The 22308-nt window shown below is 38.9% G+C and overlaps 1 protein-coding gene across 10 annotated transcripts in view; it reads left to right on the top strand.

The window, feature by feature from the left end:
- The window catches only part of CACNA1C (calcium voltage-gated channel subunit alpha1 C), a 431119-nt gene that overhangs the window by 27578 nt on the left and 381233 nt on the right, over window positions 1-22308 (top strand). For all 10 annotated transcript variants that reach the window (XM_039383226.1, XM_039383225.1, XM_027726697.2 and 7 more), the window contains exons 2-3: window positions 36-357; window positions 4208-4313. In XM_039383226.1, the coding sequence (XP_039239160.1) occupies window positions 36-357; window positions 4208-4313 (428 nt within the window). The remainder of the gene's footprint in view (window positions 1-35; window positions 358-4207; window positions 4314-22308) is intronic.

Here is a 22308-nt window from a genome sequence, read left to right as displayed (position 1 = left end):
TTTGATTTTGTTTTTACTTTTCCCCCCCCCCCCAGGTTCCAACTATGGGAGTCCCCGTCCAGCTCATGCCAACATGAATGCCAATGCAGCTGCAGGGCTTGCCCCAGAACACATCCCTACTCCGGGGGCAGCTCTGTCCTGGCAAGCTGCGATCGATGCTGCCAGGCAAGCCAAGCTGATGGGGAGCGCTGGCAATGCAACGATATCCACAGCCAGCTCCACGCAGAGGAAACGGCAGCAGTATGGGAAGCAGAAAAAACAGGGTACCACCACAGCTACACGGCCTCCCCGGGCACTGCTGTGTCTAACACTGAAAAATCCCATCCGGAGGGCCTGTATCAGCATCGTCGAATGGAAATATCCTTTCTGATGTTCTGGCTCAGGAAACAGCGACTCATTCGTGCACATCGGGTGCTATTCAGAAGCGTGGGGAAATCAATACCTTAAGTTGAAAGGCGCTGCTGGGAACTTAAAGTACATGAATGGTTCCTGATGTCTTAACTGAGATCGTTTATGCAGGGGGAGGGGGAAGGGAGGAAGATTAGAGCTGAAGCCTTAACTACACCTGTGTGTAAGAAACCACTGGAAGTTTAAATGATGAGGGTTAGGAGTTGAATTCTACTCTTTTGAAAACACATGGCCCAGACTGAAATGGATGGGAGATATTCAAAGTATCTGAGACCAGAATTGAACTGACTCTATGGGATTGATAGCAGCTACTGGCTTTCCTTTTCCTTTCTGGGACTTTCATGTGGTTTTTTTGTTTTGGTTTGGTTTTTTTTTGTGTTTAAATGTTTGTTTGTTTTTTATTTATTTGTTTGTTTGTGGTTTGTTTTAGTTTGGGGGTTTTTTGTGTTTGGTTTTGGGTTTTTTTAATGGTTGCTTTTTTGCAGGCCCTTAGAGGTACCACCAGTCAACAGCTCTGGTACTTTGAATTCCACACTTTTTTTTTTTTTGTTAATCACGTGGCATCACGCTTTCTACAGTATGGAGAAAAGAATGGGGCAAAAGGAGGAGGTAAAAAAAATCCCCAAGTTTATGCAGTAAGATTCTGAACCAGGGCTCAGGACTGTTAATTTTATTGGAATTCCACTTAAACGAGTAAGGCTCAGTAATGTATGGTAAGGGATAATGCTTATCTAGAAGAAGGGAAAAAGAAACACGTTACAGTAATCCTGCAACATGTACAAATGCAGTGCAGAGCCAGATCTAATTGTCTGAACATGAGACAGACTGTGCCACAGACAACAGATAACCACTGACACAGAACTGCCCAATGTAAGGGTCAGTGCTGCTTCCCTGGAAAGCCTTTGAGAGCTGGGCCAAGGCTTTTAAGTGCAAGGAGCAAAGCCCTTCTAGTCATCCAAGTCTGATCAGTGCAAGCTGGAATTTGAGTATTTGGTGTGAAACACAAACTGAAATAAAATACATCTCCCTTGCATCCCCGAATAGAAAACAATACTAACCCTAATCACAAGCTAATGGAGTGCTTCAGTAAATACAGAAGAAAATGCATGTTTTTAGGCATAGATAAGCAAGTCAAGGGAAGGTAGTACAGAACTTGGCAGTAGTTAGTATGATAAAAAATTAGTTAAGGCATTTAAGATAATATGATAATATTATTCCTTTAGGTGTCTGGTGGGATGTTAGAAAGGTGAAAATAAAAAATGAGTATATTAAATATTGCTGACATAGATATATTTTTCAGATGAAGAAGTTGTTAAAAATGCCCCTGTCAATTCTTAGATGTCCTTAAACTACCTGCCTACCTATTCCTTTCTTCTTCAGATGCTGATTTTTAATCCCTCGATTAAGTTTGCTACTTTTTATTGCTTCTGACATAGCTCTGATACCTTAAGCATATAATGATTGATAGTGACTAACAGGATGAAGCTGAGTATTGGTTTAGTTGCCAGCACCCCAGTAACCACATGCCTTTAGAGAAAGCACAGAGTGACATTTGATAGATGAATAAGATCAGCAATGAATGATGGGAATGATGTGTTGTAAACCAGGATACAACACTGCTGAGATCAAGAGAGGACCAAACAATGCAATTAAATCAGTCCAAAGATGCTGAAGCTTGCATTTTTTGGTTTTGTTTGGTTTTGGGTGAGCTGATGGAAGTATTTTTTTTTTTCCACCAGAACCTCTCATTGCACATCTAGTGTTTATAAACATGAAACACTTCAATGACAAGTAGCAATATCAAAGGATTGTGATAAGGTTTAATTTTATCCTGTATTCTGACTTTTCCTAATTGCTAAAAGCTAATGAGGAAAGCTTAGCTTAATTTGCTGAACCACTGAAGTTTAAGCATAATAGATATTAAACAAATATCATATGGTACTTCAGTGGCATTTCTTACCCAAACGTTATAGTGTTAAGAGCCTGAAGGTGCAGTTGCATTTATGAAAAAGTAAAATGAATTAATTGCCTTATTTTGCAAAGATTTAGCTGCATATTTAATTTTCTGCTTTGTCTGCACTGTATTTGTAGGTGTTATATGATTTTATTTTGACAGTGCAATAAAAAGAAGTAAAAGGAAATATGCATAAACAGTGATGAGTTAATAGATGATAATCCTGCCAAAAGAACAACAACAAAAAAATCTAGGAAATAAAACAATTAAGACCAGGAAAGGCTATGGAAATCCAGGTGTTTAAGCAGTACACATTATATAAACAACCTGAGGTATATACCTGAGAAGACTCACTGATATCACATGGAATCTACCTACCCTGACCTGCTCTTGTTCCTCCATAGTATCATATATCTCCTACTATTAAAAGGCTTAAGCACAGGAGTCTGGTGATTTTGGAACGCGCTGAGCCTTCCATATGTGAAATGCAGAATATATTTGAGTATAAACAGCAGTCAGGTGCCTGGAATTTGTGTTTGTCTTGCAGTTCAGCTGCACATTAAAAGATCTTCAGTTTTTTCCTACTGAAGGCTGCTGAGAACAGTAGTCTGCTGACCAAAATCACCCATGCTGTGTTGACATTTGGCAGCGCTGCAGAACCAGTCCCATGGTAGATAAATTCAGGCTCAAATGCTCTCTGTGGCACAGGTTATGCTTGGCATTCTCCCTGTCCTGTCCTGCTCTTCATTCTCCTCCAGAGTACTGGTGAGTTATCCCAGAGCTAACCTCCAGGATATGCTTGCAGGCAACTAAATGTAGACAGACTGTAAATCTGGTCTCTAGTCTGAGTTGGGAGACACTTCACAGCAGCTGAGATCAAGGAGTCCACTGAAGTAGATGAAGTACAGTGCCAACAAACCAGGCAGTAGAAAAATGCCCTTTGATTCCAATGGACAGTCAAAGAACATTGAGGTCACACAGGATTTCTTTGTTGAACATTCCAAATGTTTGGGGTTTTTTTTGTTCCCCCTTACAAAGTTGCTGCAAGGTTGAAATGCCCATGAATTGTTGCTGGTTTCTCTATCATAAGGAACTCTTAGCTTCCTGGTGTCCCTGATATACTGTGCAGGCACATTTGTAGTCTCTGTGATGCCAAATAAAATGTGAATAAAAGAAAAAGAAATACTCCCTCAAATAATTTTTAAGCAAAACAAGTATACCTGGCAGTGTAAGCACATTTTGGACAAAGCCTTTTTTTTTTACCTTAACAAAATTTATCATCTTTTAAGCATCTAGCAATGTATACATGTATTCCTTGGACCCTTACGTTTAACTTTGAGATATGAGAGAGAAACCGAGAAAGGGGGAAAAGAAATACAGCAACAACAACAAAAGAAAAAAAAATTCCAAAAAAACCCCCAAGGAAACCCAAACCAAAATGTTTGTTAAAATTATTTGAGAATTTGTAAATGCAGGCAGAAAAAGACCAAGAGAAACTAATCCCAAGAGGAACAAAGGCAGTCCTTCTAGAGCAGGTTTCTGTTAATAAAAATAGTACAGCCACACTAGAAGGAAAATCGGGAAAATGCAATCTAAATAAATTAAAGAAGAAAAAAACTTTTTAGAAATCTGTGTTTACTCTGGCACGCGACTGGCCTACACTGCTTTTGACATATTAGGAAGATTCTTGGCTGGAAGCTCCTAAAAGCACTTAAAAAGGCATATGCTTCTTTTCAGAGTATAAGGGGCTTGGAATGCTTTCTTTAAACAGAATTCTTATAAATTTTTTTTTATTTTATTTTTGTGTGCACATTTTGGAACAATTTCCTTAACTCCATTCCTCAGACCATTTGAAATAATTATTTTACTGACTATTTTTGCCAATTGTGTGGCCTTAGCTATCTATATCCCCTTTCCAGAAGATGATTCCAATGCCACCAATTCCAATCTGGTAAGTCCTCGATGGTGTTTTGTCTTGCTGTTTTGAAAGTCCTTTTGAAAAGCGATCGTAGAGACTGTTGAAGCTGGGGAACATAAATATATCCATCAACTCTGAGAACATAACAAAAATTGGGTTTGATTGCTAGGTCTTGTTTATTCACATTAGCACCTGTTACAGTTGAGCTGGATTTAGAAAAGAATGTTCCAAAAATTGTGCAGGTGCTGTGTGTGGTGTTTAGGTTAACAAATTTCTGCCTGCTGCAAAAGTGCTTGGTAACTTTTAAACTGCAGGTATTTGGGGAAGAAATCCTTCAATCAGGGATTATATGGTGGTTTATGTCTTCCAATGTGCTGTTGTGAAATTGATACTGTCCTCCTCTCAGGTGATACCTGAGAGCACAGCTTGATGACTGATTTCTGGGAAGTACATTCATGCTTGCATTTCAGACACGTGTATTTATTTGGTTGAAAAGTGTTCGTGTGATTTTTTTTTTTTTTTTTTTTTTTTTAGTTGTGGTTTTTTGGTTTTTTTATTCTTCTCTCATATTGGGGCAATATAGCTTTTCTTCTGTCACCACTGATGCTAGTGTTGGTACTTTGGGATAGAACTGTCCATATAAAAAGGGAAGAGTGTTTGCTTTTGGCTTAGCATGAAGCCATAGCCAAGAATTTTGTCCAGTAAGGGCACAACACAAAACAACTCTGGAACACAGTTCCCTGAATTAGCAGAAAACATTTTGTTTCCTCTCAAGTATGTGAACAAATCTCCTATTTGTCTGGTTGAATCAGGATGAAAACTTACTCCCAGAGTTTAGGAGCTGGGAGGTTATTTCCTGATTAAAATTTATTGAGACTTAAGAAATTTTAGAGCAACAGAGGAGAAAAACAAAAGCCAAACTTCTAAACTAGCGACAACTGGGATGGCTGACAGACGCTGTAATTCAAAAGATTCATGCTGTTCTTGGAAGTCAGTCATTTGATTAAATATCTCTTGAAGTTTAATAAAACACATTACAAACTTCATGAATTGCTGAAACAGTACTTTTTTGTTTAAAAAAAAAGAAAAGGAGGGGGGAGTAAAAAATTTGTAGTTGAATGCATTTGCACTGTAACTCCTTTAAGAAATTTAAAAATAGGAGCAGAAGGTGATAAATGATTGTTAATTAATCTCCATATTCACAATATACTTGAGTTGGTCTTTTTTCTCTTTGGCTGCTCCTTGTTAGCATGACTGAGTGTTTAACAGTGGTGTACTGTGGTATGGATGTTTAAAAAACTTCGGTATGGCACCTCTCAAAAATTGCTATCTTTAATAAAAAGCAGATTTAATTGATCCTTTGGTGAAAAAGACAGTATGTTCATTGCATGTTCTGACTTTCAAGGCTGAAAGAGGAAAACGAAGCAGATTTGAAGGTCAGAGGATCACAATTTGCCTTGAGTTTAATTGGGTGTGGGTATTTGCCTTAATTCAGTGAGGAGGCTGCTGGCTAATACTGGGTTGGAAGTATGTTCATAGCTGAATGAGGTATATTGAAACTGTTCTACAATCCAGAAATGTGTGCACCTCGCTATTCTGCATCTGTTTTGCAAGACATCTTTTGCATCATTTGGTCAGTCTATCAAAACACTCATGTTGTTTGTGAGTAGGATTTAAAAAAAACTCAGCCAAATAAGAATTATCATCTCAGGAAAGTTTGGAAATGTTATAGCCTTGAGGATGAGGAGGCATTGTTAATTTATCTAAATAGCTGTTTCACAGAAGTAGAGGGAGAACAAAGTTAAATGAGGAGTCTGCTTGAGTCCACTTTTTGTTCTTTGTGTCTTAATGGAAAAAAAAAATTAAAAATGGAAAATGGGATGCTAATGTATCCCATGAGGGGCTTGTATTGGTGCAATCAAGGCTCTCTTCTACACTAGAGATCAAACCCTTGAGCTCTGACTGCTCAGTAGCTTTTGGTCCTATTATCTCTTGTTAGTCTGTGTCTGTGGATTTTGTGTGTTTTGTGGGTTTGTTGTTGTTTTCTCAGTGATATACATGTCTCTTGGCATGGATATACTGCTGTTGAGAAACACACTTTTGGAGTCATGTGCTGTACTTTGTGAGTAAAGTCCTGAGAAACAGAGAGGGGAAAGAGAGGCAAATGGGTGAGATAAGGGTGGAAAAAATGTTAGTTGTGTTTTAGAATGGGATGAAAGAATAGATGAAACTTGGAGTTAAAGGAAAGGTATTCCATAAGGCAGGAACTGTACAAGAGTGGGCCTTACTGTCAGAGAGCCAAACTGTACATGGAAGAGACTAAAAAGAAGTTGGGGTTAATAATATGTTTGTGTAAAAGCTCATCTCATTCTCACTTCATCTTTTTCATCTTTTTCTACCTGTGAGCGTGTATTTCACAATCGAATTTATTTTGTACCTGTGAAGTCCTTGAGCTCCAAAGGCCTTAATCTGATACAGGCAGTGAGTGTCTGTGTGCAATGTGTGCACAGAGGTGTGTACTGAGCAGAAGTGTGATCAGATGTGTACAGAATCCTTGTAGGTGCCCAGAAGAAATCATCCCTGCGTGAGAACTCTCGATTCACTTCCATTTTGTAATTTAGTCTTTTTAGGGTTAAAGCTACCACAGAAACTCCCTCATCCCTGCTTTCCTGAGCCATCCCTAACTTCTTGAGACACGAGAAACTTTCTACAGAAAACGTGATGGGCAGTAACTGTTTTACAGAGTCTAAAAGTGGCAGTACAACAGTTTTCCAATAAGCTGCCACGTTTCCCTTAGGGACTGAATATTCCTCCTCTAAGGTTTTCTTATAACTTTTCAAACAAGGTGACTGAAGGTGAGGAAGGAGAAAGGAATTCTGGATTGTGCGAGTGGCTTCTTTCCTTCTCTGTATAAAAGTAAAAAATGATACCTACATAATGTTTTGATGAATAATTTCTCTGTATGAAGTTCATACCTGTAACCAGCCATTGGTCAAACAGGGCACACATAGTGCTGCATGCCTTCCACAGAAGTCTTGGAGGCTCATTTACCTGTAAAAAACCATGTCTCCATTTTAATAAGCTTTATCTACAAGTTGTATTTGATGTGATGCCACGGAGATGAGCATTGGAACTAACTGCAGAAGAGTCCAGTGAAGAATTCCTTCCCTTTTGCAGGAATTGTGAATAGCTGTTATGTATTACAAGTTTAGGCCAAATACCACACGGATATTCTGACTGTTTCTCTGCAATCTGTCTTCCTATAATAATAATTCCTGCAAATCCTCAAGTAATTTCTATCAAGTCTAGGGATGGTAACTTGGACTGTGAAGCACTTTCATTTTCTAAATGCACATTTATACTAAACCCCAAATTCCACATTTTTATGCTGCCTGCAGTGTCTTTGTCACTGGCTTTAAGAAAAATGCCAGAACAATATAATATACTCATAATAAATGCTCGAGATTGGCTTCAGCAATTTTTATATGTTACTTCTGCAGTGTGTTCCTGGAAAACTATTGAACTTGCACAAATGGAGGGGAGTCGTATTATATGCAAAATTTTTTTGGCATTAATGAAATTGCTGAGACTTTGTTTAAATTTACTTGTAAAGTAAATTTCTGTGCAAAGAGCCATTGTGTATTAGTGCAGTCAGGAAGATTGGAGCTAGTTTGAGGGGAATTAAAGTTAGCCTGCATCAGAGGCTGCAACTGATATGGAGGCTTTCTGCTTTTGTCCATGCAATTATGTATTAGAACAGAGATAACAGAATAAAACTATAGACTGCCTAAGATAGGAAGCTGAGAGGAAAATGTTTCTGTCACTTTACTGGCAACTGCAAATGGCACAAGCCTGGACAATGTCACAGCATGGTGATAACATAATGAGGTTAAGACCAAAGTTTGCAACACGTTCCAGGGAAGGCAGCTCAGTTGGTTGTTTATGCTTTGGATAAAGAGCAGGAGAATATTCCTAGTGTTGTTTTGATAGCTCTGCTTTCCCTTTCTTGTCCTGATTACAGGAAGGAAATCCTGTTGTACACTAGTTAAATTTAAAAAAAGATCTCTCATGTTTATATGTGAGCTTATAATGGGATGTCACCCTCGGACTAATTTGTTAAACCTGAAATAGGACCCTGTGAAAGGAAAGATGGGATTTCTGCTTGCTTGTTAGTGCTTTTGTCAGTTTGTGTCTGCCTACAGAAAGGGGGCTTGCCTTTCAGGAAGGTATGGCTGCTTTATTGACTGGTGATTATGGTACTATCCACTTGAGCTGGTGATTCATGTATTAAAAAAGAAGAAAGTGTCTTTAGATTTATTTTTTTTTTTGCATTTTCAGCAGGCTGACACAATACATGTGGATGTGACTATCTATTATGTTTCTATATATTGGCATAACAAACTTAAGCATTTTTTTGTGTCCAGAATTTTGGAGTCACCAGACTGAACAGCCTCTCAATTTTTGTTGTGCAAAGTCAGAAAGTGTTAGAGAGTAAAGTGTAGGTGAGAGGGTCAGGAAAAGAAAGGGTGGTTTTTCTGCATAAGAGTGAGGAAGAATACTGCACAAAGGCTTTTGGTTCTGTGATGTCATTGCTATCATGCTCCTGTGTGACAGTTTCCAGCTAGTAAGTGAATAATGAGAGATGCTAAAATCAGGGGTGAGGTGCAGGGTGGGATAGAGTGCATACCAAACTAATAAACTCTGATAGGTTTATTACCTTGGGCCTCGTGCCAGCACTGCTACAGCTGGGGGAGGTTATAGAACTTGAAAAGTGAGGAATAAGTGACAGAAGCTGGAAGAGGGATGCTGAGGAGTTTGGAATGGGATGGGAGTCAGGATGAGGAGAAGAAAGGAGATTTTGCCAAAAAATCCTTCAGGACTTCTTCCTTAGAATCACAGTGATTCACAATCTTTCTGGAAGTTAAATATGATGGAAGTTAGGCCCAACATTTCCCAAAGTTCTCAGAAGTCCTGCCTCTTGCAGAGAGAGGCTGATACTCAGCATGTCTAGGTGTAGTGAAACACAGGGTGGAAGAATAAGCTTTGGGTTTGAGAGCAAGATATTCAAGCTGGTCTGCTGGTCCTAGTGTTGGTAAACTGTGTGGCCTTGGATAAATTGCTGTCTCAAGTTTCCCATCACACAGACCATTAGAAGAAATGCTGTAGAAAGACTGTCAAGGAAAGAATAAAATCTGTAGCAATCAGTTCCAAGACAGTGGTCACTAACTGGAAAAATAAAGGTAAAAAGCAATTTTTTTTTCCTAACACAGTGGTGTAATTTCCTAGGCTTTACTAAGATGGAACTGGTAAAGTGCAGATTGACATCTGTGTTACTAGCAGGACCAAAACTACCGCGTTCCCTGAGCCCTGATCCAATCCCAGCCTTCTGCTTCTCTTTATACCAGTGACCCCAGTGTCCTCAACCAGTCTGTGCTTCTTTTTGTTTGCCACCTCTTTGCCTGCTCTGAGATCTCTCATATGTGTGTGTCCCTATTTTTTGTTGCTTTTTAGATTCATTATCTTTGCTTTGCCAAGTAATTTTCCTTCTTCCACTACAGCTTCTACCCGACCTGTCCCTTTTGCTTTTTCTTTTTCCTTCTAACTTCAGTCTCCCTTCCACAGTGGTTTCATATGTTTCCCACCTGTTTCCTCATTTGATCTCAGTGCTATGTTCACTCAGCTTCAGCTTCCTGACCACTTCTCTTGTTAATTCTACTCTTAAATTCTTTTCTGCTCCTAAACCTGGTCTCTGTAATCAAGTAATTAATCCCAGTGCACATTCTAGGCTTCTTCTTTCTAGCTCCGTTCTCAACACATTAGTCTCCTAGTCTGAGCCTGTCTCTGGTTTGACCTTAACTCTTTTGCTTTTGAGATCAGTGTCCTTCCCAATGATGTCTGGATGCCAGCAGTAGAAATACTGAGAGAGCAGCCTCAACTCAAAGCTCAGTTGCTTTATTCCAACTTGATTCAGAGCAGATGAGAACAGTTATTGTATGGGTCCTTGAAGGCCTCTGTAGCCCTTGCTCAGCTCTGTGGATGTGTCTTACATTCTGGTCTGCAGAAGCTGTAAGATCCTAGAATCATAGAATGGTTTGGGTTGGAACAGATCTTAAAGATGGTCTCATTCCAACGCCCCCTGCCATGGGCTGGGACACCTTCCACTAGACCAGGTTGCTCAAAGCCCCATCCAACCTGGCCTTGAACACTTCCAGGGATGGAGCAGCCAGCAACCTGTTCCAGTGTCTCACCACCCTCACAGTAAAGAATTTTTTCCTAATATCTAATCTAAACCAGTTCTCTGTCAGTTGGAAGCCATTCCCCCTTGTCCTATTGCTACAGCTCCTCATGAAGAGTCCCTCTCCAGGTGTCTATGAAGTCTCCATTCAGCCTTTCCTTCTTTAGGCTGAACAGCCCCAATTTTCTCAGCCTGTATTCATAGGGGAAGTGCTTGATTAGTATTTGTAATGGCAGTTTGGGTTTTAAGTCTCAGCAGGTCTCTGAGGAGCCTGTGCAGAGGGAGGTTTTCAAAAGCCAATTTGGCCACACTTAAGTGGGTGGGCAAGGCAAAAGATGCAGCCCTGGCACAAAGGCCTGTATTGTGGTGGTCTATATGAATTGTTGCAAAGAATAAGTTCACTAAAGGAAATAGTTGTTGAGTATTTTTTATTAAACTAGGATAAATCAGTGGATATTAATAAACTGGTTTTTTTCATGCCATGCACAAATGTTCAGCCTGAGACAGAAAGCAGCATGGAAAACTCATATTAGCTGGTAAAATCACAATTAAAAGCAATTGAAAACAGTATCTTAATAACTGAAAGGGTTGGGTAGCTTTAACAGAAGTAATACTAGAGGTTCACCTCCATTAATATCTTCCATATTAAAACGTAACATGGTGCTTCACTGAAGGAGTGGGATATTGAAAAGTGGCATAATAGGCTTTCAAAATTAAATAATGAATTATATCTAATGCTGTAATGAAATCAAGTACATTTACATTAGGCAGTATGTAACATAATAAAGAAAAGAGGATTAGGAGACCAAGGGGGAAAAGTAGGTTTCAGATATGATTTGAAAGTGAAATATGTGCTTTTGAGGCAAAATTCGACTATTCAAGAAGGGCTGACCTGGTTTAGAGGAGCTGCAGAGGAAGGACCTTTGTATAAACAGCTCTGAGACTGGTAGAAGAAATGGATACTCATGTTCCTTATAGTAAGACCTTAAGTGTAGTTTTTGTGTAAGTAGGACTTAAAGAAATAGTAACTTGAAATTTGCAGGTTGTACAGTTCTGTGTGAGTTTCAAATTTTAATTATATATTCTAGTTCTGATTGATGGCAAGTTTATTGGTGTAGTCCAAACATTAAGCCTATTATCCCATTTCTTTAGACAGCTCTGATTACCATTTTCCCTTTCATAATGTATAGGCTTTCTAAAATCTTTGACTTAACAAGTGTGTTAGATTTTTTTTTCTTTAGGTGGCAATTATCCTTGTTTGTCAATCCTCAAGTTCACTGTAGGATTTGTGTGTGTGTGTGTGTGTGTGTGTGTGTTTTGTTTGGGTTTTGTTACTACTTGTTTTACCTGTTCAGGAAAGAGGAAAAAAATGTGGAAGCAGGCCAAATAAGAGTATTTAAGTACTGTTGTTTTCACTGTAGTCTAATTCCTGCCACTGCAAAAGTAACAGTGTCTTTCAAAAGCAGTGGAAATTTCCAAAATGCCAGGTACTTTTTGTATTCTCCTTTTGATACAAGTATCCTTGTCATTCTGTAAGTCTGTGGGATGTCAGACTTCTGCTCATGAGTTCTTCAATATCCTTTTAATGATGTTAGGAAATAAGCATCCAGAAAATCTAGAAATACAATGGAACACATATGACCTTTCGATTCCTTCATGTATAGTTTGTATTATATTACATTCTTGGGTTTTTAGTCAGGCAAACTTCCCACTGACTTCACTGGAGTTCACTTGACTGTCACCCAAATCCAACCACTGATTTAGTGCATGCCATTGAAAAACAATCCTTGGAACACTGGGCTTTGCTGACATCTACAAAATCATTGACTCTAAAGGCAATGCTCCATGTACTTGTGCAAACTAGAAAAAAACCCCAACAACTTTTCATAGTTCCCTCAGAAATGAAAGAATGGATGTGCTGCTTGCCAAGGGGCGGAATCGCCGAAAGGGAAGAATATCTTTTGTGTGTTCGTCAGAGTTTTGACGGGCTATTCCTCTCAAGGACAATTCCTATTTTTCCCTGTGTTTTCTAACTCTTAAAGCATGAGGGTCTGTATGTCATAGCAGCTCTTCAGTCCTCCTGGCTGAATGACAGTCTGTACTTCCGAGCAAGCTAAGACCACGCATGAATTTGACCCTTGAGAAATGTGCTGGGCAATTATGATTGAGTTTACCTACAACCTCGTGGAAGAAAATCTCTTTTCTTCTTGTATGAAAACCATGAAAAGCCTTTACTTAGCAAAGATATTTCTCAGTTAAGATGATGTTGGGAGTTGACCAGTTAGGGAAAGACTTCCAGTAAGCAGCACGAAATTAATGTCTCTTCAGTATGTTGCATTTCTGGTAGATGCTGGGAAGTTGGCATAGTGGATTATCTCCTTAAGATATCCTTAGCTAGTTCTGTTTCAGCTGAGCCTAGGCGAGGGAGCTGGACCCTTTTTGGATAACAGTGTTTTTCGAACTTTTTGCTATAACCTTAATAATTTGTGATGATCTGTGGGACACTAAGGAATGCATATTTTGCTCCACTGAGACATTTTAATGGTGTACAGCTTCAGAGTTTTATACATGTGTGATATAAATTAATGTCTTGGTGCTCACAATGAGCTTGTCCATGGAGACTACTTTAGGCTTGGATGCTGAACAGCTGGCCAAAGGAGCACACCTGCTCTTTGAAAGCTGTTACCCTCCTGAGGTTGCTGCTATACAGTTTCTTTAGAGTCTCTCTAACAGTGGTGTCACCACTTTAGCCCCATGCATTAAATTTGGCAATGGCACGAGCAAGATGCCCAGCTCCCACAGTATAAGCTTTCCAGAATGGAAATGGCATGTATGGATGTGTTGGCAAGCATGCAACTGTTTTTCAGGCTGTCCTCATAAACTTGCACTGGTGGAGAATTTGGGGTTTTGGAATTCATCCTCTTCTGCTGGTTTGCTATTGTCTGTTGCTTGTAAAATTTGTATTTAGGTAGCTTATATTAGAAACTGAAGCGAACATCTTTTGCATATGATTATCTTCATCTGGTATGTTGAAATGTTTTTCTAGTTAACAATAAATGTGCTTAATCTTTCACTATTACTCTTTGATCTGAAGCACGATGAATGCTTTTTATGTGGACATTTTAAAATGTTTTAGTTTTATTACATCCCCTCAAATATAAAACCTCACGCAGACACGGAACTTGCATGTAATTTTATTATTATTATTTTTATCCATTGAAAACCACTTACAGTTCTGTTATCCTTGCGTGGCCTTATTGTCTGAGTCACTTTAACACAAGAATCCCTGTTTAGATGAGATTATGCCGCCAAACATGTGGTCACAAAAGATTTTTAAAGATCTAGTTGCATAATTGTTTCACAATCTAAACTTGTATTTAAAAACAAACAAACAGAAAACTTCTCCTCATTATGGTCGCCAAGATAATGTCTGAGTCTGAACAAAAGGCACATCAATGCCCTTCAGGAGTAGTTGGCTGAGAGGAAGGACTGCGAGTTGAAATAAGTGGAAGAGAATGCACAGCTCCTGTAGCTGTAAACCCTAAATCATAACAATGACAAAGGAAGATCTCAAACACACATGAGATTGGTATCACTGTGGTGACAGGTGTTGGGACATTTAACTGTTAAGGATTGTTTTGCAATCTGTACAAGTACAAGGAAGTCTGCTGTTTCTGCTCTTTAAAATCATTGCCATCCTTGCAACAAAGGAAAGGAAACAGGATTTCCAGCTTCCCCACTTCCATTAAATGCCTCAGGTGCCTCCTGAGTCCAAGAAGCTAACTGAGCATTTGCTTGTGCAAACACTGAATAATCATGTGCAGCTATAGGTACTGGAGTGGTACTGTATTTTCATCTGGAGTTTTCTATAAAATCCGGTGCTGTATGTCAAAGTAGGGAGTTAAAAGTTGGCATCTGCAAGTAAGTGTCTGGGCTGGATGTGCAACTGTGGCATACATCTTGTGTTGCATTGATTTCTACCAGCAAGAATCTGATCAATCTTAAAACCAAACAACTTGTATCCTAATTTTTATAAGTCAATAACCATGATATATTCTTCCCTTATTCAACCTGAACCAAATCTTAGCTGTGAATCAAGTCACTGGCTATTTTACAGCTCCTATCTTTATTTAATGTTTTCATTGTATCCCACTTCTCATTTGACAATTATACAGTTTTTATCCATCTCAGGAGTGTGTGTTATGTTTTCCTCCTGACACAAATAAATTCTTGTTTATAGCAGTTCATACTCCAGCATTACCCTTTACTTACTCAAATTAAATGTTTAACACATTTTACAACAGACTTAAAAATTACATTGCAGTTTCCTCTTCTTGGGGTTTTTGTTTGTTTGTTTGTTTGTTTGTTTCCCCAGTATTTTACATAAATATTAATGTCCAGATCTACTTTGTCTCCACTTTTCATTGTCCCTCTGATAAAACCAGCACTGCTGCTGCTTTGTTTTCCTTTTGACACATCAGGCTGCTGGATGCAAGTATTTGACAGCTCTTAGGGGAAAAAAGAAGAAGCAAAGTTGAATGTTTTAGCCTTTCAGAGGCCATGAATATGAGGATGTGTTTGACTATTTCTGATCTTTCTGTACTCAAATCTTATGAAGTGAAAGAAAAAGAGAAGGAAAATATGTATGCTGAAGTGTATTTGTAACTTTCAGAAGGTCTAATTCTGCTAAGGTTTGGACCTGTACTTAGCAGTCGTTGTACAGAGGATTTGACTATATGAAGGACATGGCATTTTAGAGGTATAAAGAGCAGGAGCTAATCTAGGGAAAATGCAATGTGGTATTTTAGAGGAGTAACTGCTGATACAACCTTGGAAGTACTTCTGATAAATAGCTCTTGAAATAAATTCAGTCCTGGCTGACAGTTCCTTTTGGAAATGTTTACCTTTGCTTTCACATTTCAGTATGTATTGAAAAAGGAGACCACAGAGATGTTGATCCCCCTTCCAGAGGAAGAGAGATCACAGCTTGTATTCAAGCTGCTGCTCATGTGTTTCTCTCCTCTGTTCACCTTGGTTACTTCAAGTCATTTTCCACGGTAGACGGGTAACATTGTTGGGCTCTGGTGTGAATCTAAAGGAGTATGTTTAAAACAGTCAGAGTCTTTTGTGGTTCATTCCCTCCTTTCACCATCCAGACCTGAACTGACATGGCTCCCAGCTTGTATGGCCACTGCTGCTTATTAATAAAACACAAAGAAATGTTTCATTGGATGATAACTTAATAAAATAGACTTTTTTTTCCTTTTCTTAATAGAATAATAATTTACCAAGCGGGATTTTTGTATTGGTGGTTCTTCAGTATGCCTTGGACTTGGTTTTTTTTTTTTAATGCTTCTATTGAACTAATACATTGAAGCAGAGCTTCTGAAGAGCGTGGCTCCACCTTTACTAGGATCCACTTCTGAGATCTTCATGTGGGCCAGGGTTATGGACGTTTCTGGGTGATGCTCATATCAACTCATACCCCTGAAAGGCTGTGTAATTTCAAAGGTAGGCCTTGTCCCTGTTATTCCCAGTCTTTAACAAAAGAACACACTGGTACTGACATGGATGTCCAGGGTAACAGGCACCAGGCTGGAGGCTTCCCCTTTGTGTGCAGACCCAGCAGTAGCTGAGTGTGTGGGAGGAGTTGCCTCTTCCTATTCCTTGCACCTTCCCTCCTGTCTCACTGGGACGTAGCGGGTCCATTGGGCAAGCTGTGCAGAGAAGAAGGCTGTTATGCTCTTGGAACAGTGGCAGAGCAGGTAAGGCCTTTCACTGCCCTCCCAAGGGTGACTGTTTGTTTGAGCTTTGATCAGGAGAGTGTTAAAAATTGCCTCTAATCAATGCATGTGCATATATGGGCAGAGAGCTGAGCGCAGCCAAATCCAGTGACAACCACGGTGCTCTGTGTGCCTCTGGCTACAGAAACTGATGTGCCTTCACTGTTCCAGCCCACGAGGCAAACTGGGCTCTGCAGAGCCTTTGACCTTTTGAAAGCATAAAAATCCATAGGGAGCTGAAAATTATTCCTTTTTCATTGAACTGCTTAAAATAAAGTGGCCTATGACCTCTTGAAAGTATGTCTGACCCTGTGGGACTAGGGAGAGACCAAATGAACTAGACCATAGCAGGACCCAGAGGTAAGCACAAACTTACAGTCTGAGGTAAATTCCATAGATCAGACTATATTGTGAAGTGGGAGGTGATGATTTCAAGCACCCAGTCTTGCTTTCCATTGGTTTTATAAATTAATGCAGTAACTTCTCTATCAAGCAAAGGGAAGATGTGTACAGCATATTTATAAGGACAACCTCACTTCTCATTTAAAGCTGCTTAAGAATAATGTAACCTAAAAAAAAATATAGAGGGTTTTTTCCCTCCATACATTCCTCTGCTGCTATATGAATTTACACCAAGAATGAAAATGTATTTCCTAACTATGTAAATTCTGACAGATCAGGCTTGAGTCATGGCTTGATTGTCTCTGTTACAAGGACCGTAATTTTTCCTGTTTTCACTATTTCCTGACAATACTTTTTTTTTTTTTTTTTAATTCTCCTGAAAGGATGGCCATTGGAGGTAGATAAAGTGTTAAATATTGATCTCTCCTAGCACAGCATCAAAGTTAATAGCTCATTGGGCATCCTTTGGAATCTTATTAGCCATGTTACCCAAAGATTTGCCCTGATGCTTGTGTTCAGTTGACCTTGCATGTGATCTGAAAACCACCCAGAATAACTGTTATTCTCCAATATGTACTGACAGTCTGATAAGTTTGACCTGCATTCCCTGACCCCAGACATACACCTTTGCTTTTGATTATGCTGAAACACACTGTTCAATAGTTCCCAGTTCTCTGATAAATACACTTAAGCCTGCACTGCTTTAGCAAAATTGGAAACATGCAGGTTGATCTCAGTTGGTAAGTAAGTCTTGCTTGAACAGCTTGCAAACAACATGTTGTGTTTCTTCTGCTGTTTGGCTACTCCTGTCATGTCTCTCCATCTTCTCTCCATTGTACCTGCTGGAGCCCTGTGTTATATACAAGTAATCATGTAGTTATGCTGTTCTGCTATCAGTAAACACTTTTTAATTGGACTAGAGAGCAAGAGAGACTGATTGTGAGCTCTGAGTCCATTGTATTTACTTGCCATATTAAAACCTGTTATTTTAGATACCCTGGTCTAAATCAGAAAAGTGAGAACTGAAAGCTTGCAAGCAAATCCAGATCTTGTTTCTAAGACACAGATAAGAACATACACTCCTTCGTCATACAAAAGTGAGTAAAGGGGTGATGATTGTAAAGCAAATACTGAGGGGAAAGTGGCTCATAGAGTAATGCACAGGAAAAAGCACTGAGTGAATTTTAAAAGCCCTTGTTAGGCCCGGCCAACAAGGATTGTACAACAATTTGTTCAGACATTTGATGCCAGAAAAAGAAATTGTTCCTGCTTCAGGATATTTGCCATTTTCTTTACAATAGCAAAATACTGTATACAGGCCTAAATGTTTTGGAATCTAATCTCATCATATCCATCAAATGACCATGCTTGAGGTATTTATTGATGAGACTGGATAAATCCTAGCTGAAGAGAACATCACTTGTCTTGGAGTGAGTAAAATCCTGGGCATGATGCCAGACTCTCAGGGACAGTTTTGCCTTGATGGCATATAGGGATTTATACTTGTCTTTATTTTCATCACTGAGTGCCAGAGCAGGGAGAAAAGAGGCAGGAGAAAGCAAAAGTACTGTATTCTCACATGGATGTTATTTACTTAAAAATTAAAATCTGCTCATTACCTCATTGTTTTCTGTTAAAAAAAAAAAAAGTAGACTCCTAACTTCATTTTAGATGATAGTCTGTGCTAAACATGAATCAGATACAATACTCCCTCTCAACCTAAATTATTTTTTTTTATACTGACATACTCATAATCCTGTGACAGTAGAAGGTAGTTTACATTAAATAATCGTACACTGGACTGCTGATAAATAGACTGAGTTCTTGGTAGATTATTTTCTTGCTGCCAGGTGATGTTTTGTTTCAGTGAGCAAAAATTCATTTTCCAGTCTGCTTTCAGTGAATCATAGAGAAGTATATACACTTTAAAGATGGAAAATGACCAACACATAAGCAGCCTTTTATGACTTTCAGTAAAACCTTTTGTTTTGATCACTTATTATGAATTTTTCCACTTAGGAGTTGATTGACTGACTTCTGCAAGGAGCAATACTTTCCACCTATTCCCTATGGCCTCACAGGAAAATATCATTCCCGGAGAAAAGTTGAGTCAGGAGACAGAAATGACTCATTCTTTGTACCATTCCCCTCTGACATTACTTCATGAACAATCAAGAGGTTTAGTCTAAAGTATTACTGTTGTATAAGAATGCAGAAGGTTTACATTAACTCTGGGGGAGAACAGAAAAAGAATTTGAAGTAAGGTCCCTTGAGGGTTGATAATTAGATAAACTGCATCAAGCTGAGGAAATCCCCTAAGCTGAAAATAATTGAAGACTGGGAGAAGTATGCAGGACAGGTACAAGCCTGTCCTGTCATTGGTCTTCCTTTGGGTTTTGACTGTGGTCCCTTCTAGAGGCACAGTACTGAGTTAGATGAACTCTTTTTTTTTTTGGAGGGGTGGGGGAGTCTGAAGACCAGAACTTTGGGATTCGAAACCCAGAAAGAGTCCAAGATTTTGCTCTATGGTTTTGTGGCCAGCCTTCTGCTGGCCACAGAGGGGAAGGAAAGAAAAGGAAACAATGTACTTTGAGTACATGCCTTCGAGAGAGGTCAGTAGTCTTTGGTAGGGCCATAGGATGGGTTGGGTTGGAAGGGACTTTAAAGATCAGCCAGTTTCAACCTCCCTACCATGGACAGGGACACCTCCCACTAGACCAGGCTGCTCACAGCCCCATCCAGCCTGGCCTTTTAGTGAATTTGGTTTAACAAGCATAATTGTAACATAATGACAATTGTAAGTGAAGCTGAAGGTTTGTGGCTTGTTATTATAATTAAATCTGAGGAAAGAGGAAGGTTCAAGGTTGTCAGATGAGATGCTCATCCTGAGACAGTAATGTAGGAGCCACAAAACTCAGGTAGACATCTGAAAATGCCCTTCTGTCTCAAATTGCTAATTTTGTTCGTAATAATGTTCGACTTCACATGTATTGTGGGCTTAGATCTGAATTAATTTGGGAAATGAAATCTGAATGTGACTGATAAAACTATTCACAGGGAATTTTCTACTTTTACATCCCTTCACGTGGCAGAATTCTTCTCAAGAACATCACTTTAATTTCCTCTTATTGGTTTTTAATTAGACTGGTCATCAAAGTCTTGTAAACCAAAACCACCAGTGATTCCTGGCATGTGATAATGCTGTTCATGCATATATTAACTTGGCATTGCTAACAGCAAAACTAAATTCTGTGCTTTTCTGAATCTTTCAGGATGCTGTCATGCATTATCCAAAGTACTGAAGGTAAAATGGTCTTCCTTTTAAATAAAGAAGTATTTACTTTGGGAATTCAGTAATTGTGAAAGAGTATTCAGCAAAAATTCTTCATCTCAGGGTTGTACAAAGAATTAGAAGAGAGGAATTAAGCTGAGATGGTAATCTCAGCTGGAAATTAAGGGGGAGGGAGATGTTGTTGGTTTGTTCATATATGATTTATCCCTCTATTCAAAACATGGGGTTTTAAATCTGATTTTGTTTTCACATTGCAGTTAAGCAAGAAAAGTTGGAAATCTGTGAAGTGACACTACGAATAGTGCATTACAGTCTTGGCAGTGTAGGGTCACAAAGAAGCTGACAATTCAGCATCAGACTTGTGATAGTTTTTGCTATATTCATGGTGTCCTTCAGTAGCTTTATTTCAAGGAGCTTTCGGTGGAGAGTCACATACAAGGACTGTGAAGGAGATGGCAGGACCCAAGGCATTTCAGCCTCTCTCCAAGGAAAACAGACCTAGCAGCATGGTCTAGATACTGTCCCTATTTTCATCAATTCCCTAGCCAGTTTGAGTCCAGATATAAGTGTCCTAGATATCTGAAAAAATGGATCTCTCTAAGGCCTCAGAAACCTTACTGGAACAGAATCCTCTCAGCCTTTCCAATAAAGTTCCTGACTGGGGAACTTTCTTAGAAGACAGCTTACAGGAACAGGCTGTGCTTACTCCTCACACACAGTATCAACAAGTGCCAGCTCTAGTCACAGAGGGGTGTTCTACCCTACTTTAACAGGGTATCTGCTTCCCTTTTAGTCTTCTCACTTTCTCTGTATAGGAAGCACAACACCAATCTGATATTTTTCCAAGGTGGCTTAACCAGTTTACCAACTGTGGAGGGACCATACTGCACCTCATAGAAGCCTAGATATGTGAGAATTTTGAGATGGCTGCATTAATTCTCTGTATTAGTAACGAAAGGGAATTTCCCTGGGCTCAGGAACTAGCCTGAGATGAGCTCTGTGGCATCTAGGTCAGTCTCTAGTGTTGTCTGAATTGAAGGTCTGGATGCTGATTCTTTCTGTTGGAAAATATCCTGCTGGTTTTGCATTAGTTTTTGGCATTGCTCAGATTCTCTAGGAAGACAGTTCAGCAAAATTATTCTGAAAGCCAATAAAAATAAGCTGAAAATGGTTTGCTTTTTTTTTTTAAGAACACTAATATATCACCAGAATGCCGTTAGAATCCAGGCATTGATGTATTTGCAAATCAGGATACTTTTCTCTGTACACAGGCTTCTGTAAAATTTTGCTGTTAAATTTATCTTTTGTTGATAAGGTTTCTTTTATGGACCGCTAGTGGTTGCTACTTGATTTCCTGAGGATGTTAAAATAATCTAGTGCAACTTGGAATTGCAGTTCTGAATTTCTAAGGACAGGCAAGCAGAACTGCTGTTACATAATCTGTGGATGGATCTGCTTGACTTCTAATTGGCCCTTGTGCTCTCTGTATCAGCAGATGTGATTGGCATAGGCCACTCTCTGGATCAGTGAACTTCTCAGAATCTCAGATTTTTTCCTTTTTTTTTTTTTTTTTTTGGCCTAGAATTCTGACAGAACCTGTCTTGTTATATCATTCCTCATTTCACAACTTTTCTAAGAGTAGAATTGTCATGAAAAAGTAATCATCCAGTCACAACTAATAAGGAAATTAGTAATATTAGTTAGTTGTTTCAGGGCATTTGCTGTCACTTCCTGCATTTGAGTTAGGTACCTGCATTTAGGACAGGCATCAGCTCCCATTTGACACTTACTTCTTAAAGAGAACAATTTTAACAATGTCATGGGAAGGTCACAGAGCCCACATAAGTATCATCTGTGAGGGGTTATAGTATTTGGCACTTGTAAGTGCACGTATCATGACAATGCCTTTGTCATTTCAGTAATAGTTAATATAGTGTTTCTATCAAAAGCAGTTCAGTTCTATTAGAAAACTAATTATACACTTTTGAAAAGACTCTGATGGTACATAGGACAAAGGAGTTATAAAATAGTTATAAAAATCCTTGAGTTGAAACTTTCCGGTAAGTGACTCAAGCTTATAGTCCTCATTCAACCAGCACAAATAAATCCAGTAAAAATATATATGACCTAAATTGTATGAATAACACTACAGGCTCTGAGAAGGTTCTGCGTGTTATCACTGATAGTCACTTTTTAAAAGATCAGTTTAAAACTGGAAAAGAAAATGTTTCTGTTCCTCTCCAAATTAAATTGTCTTTAGCAGAAAAATAGTCATTAACAATAAAATTAGGTGCTTGTTTCTTGAAATAACTTTAT

Source organism: Pipra filicauda, unplaced genomic scaffold, assembly GCF_003945595.2.
Source record: "Pipra filicauda isolate LSUMZ 115617 unplaced genomic scaffold, ASM394559v2 scaffold2_size9829703_pilon, whole genome shotgun sequence".
NCBI classification, from domain to species: Eukaryota; Metazoa; Chordata; class Aves; order Passeriformes; family Pipridae; genus Pipra; species Pipra filicauda.
The sequence above is the reverse complement of the archived record's forward strand: the minus strand, read 5'-3'. Positions and strand labels throughout refer to the sequence as shown.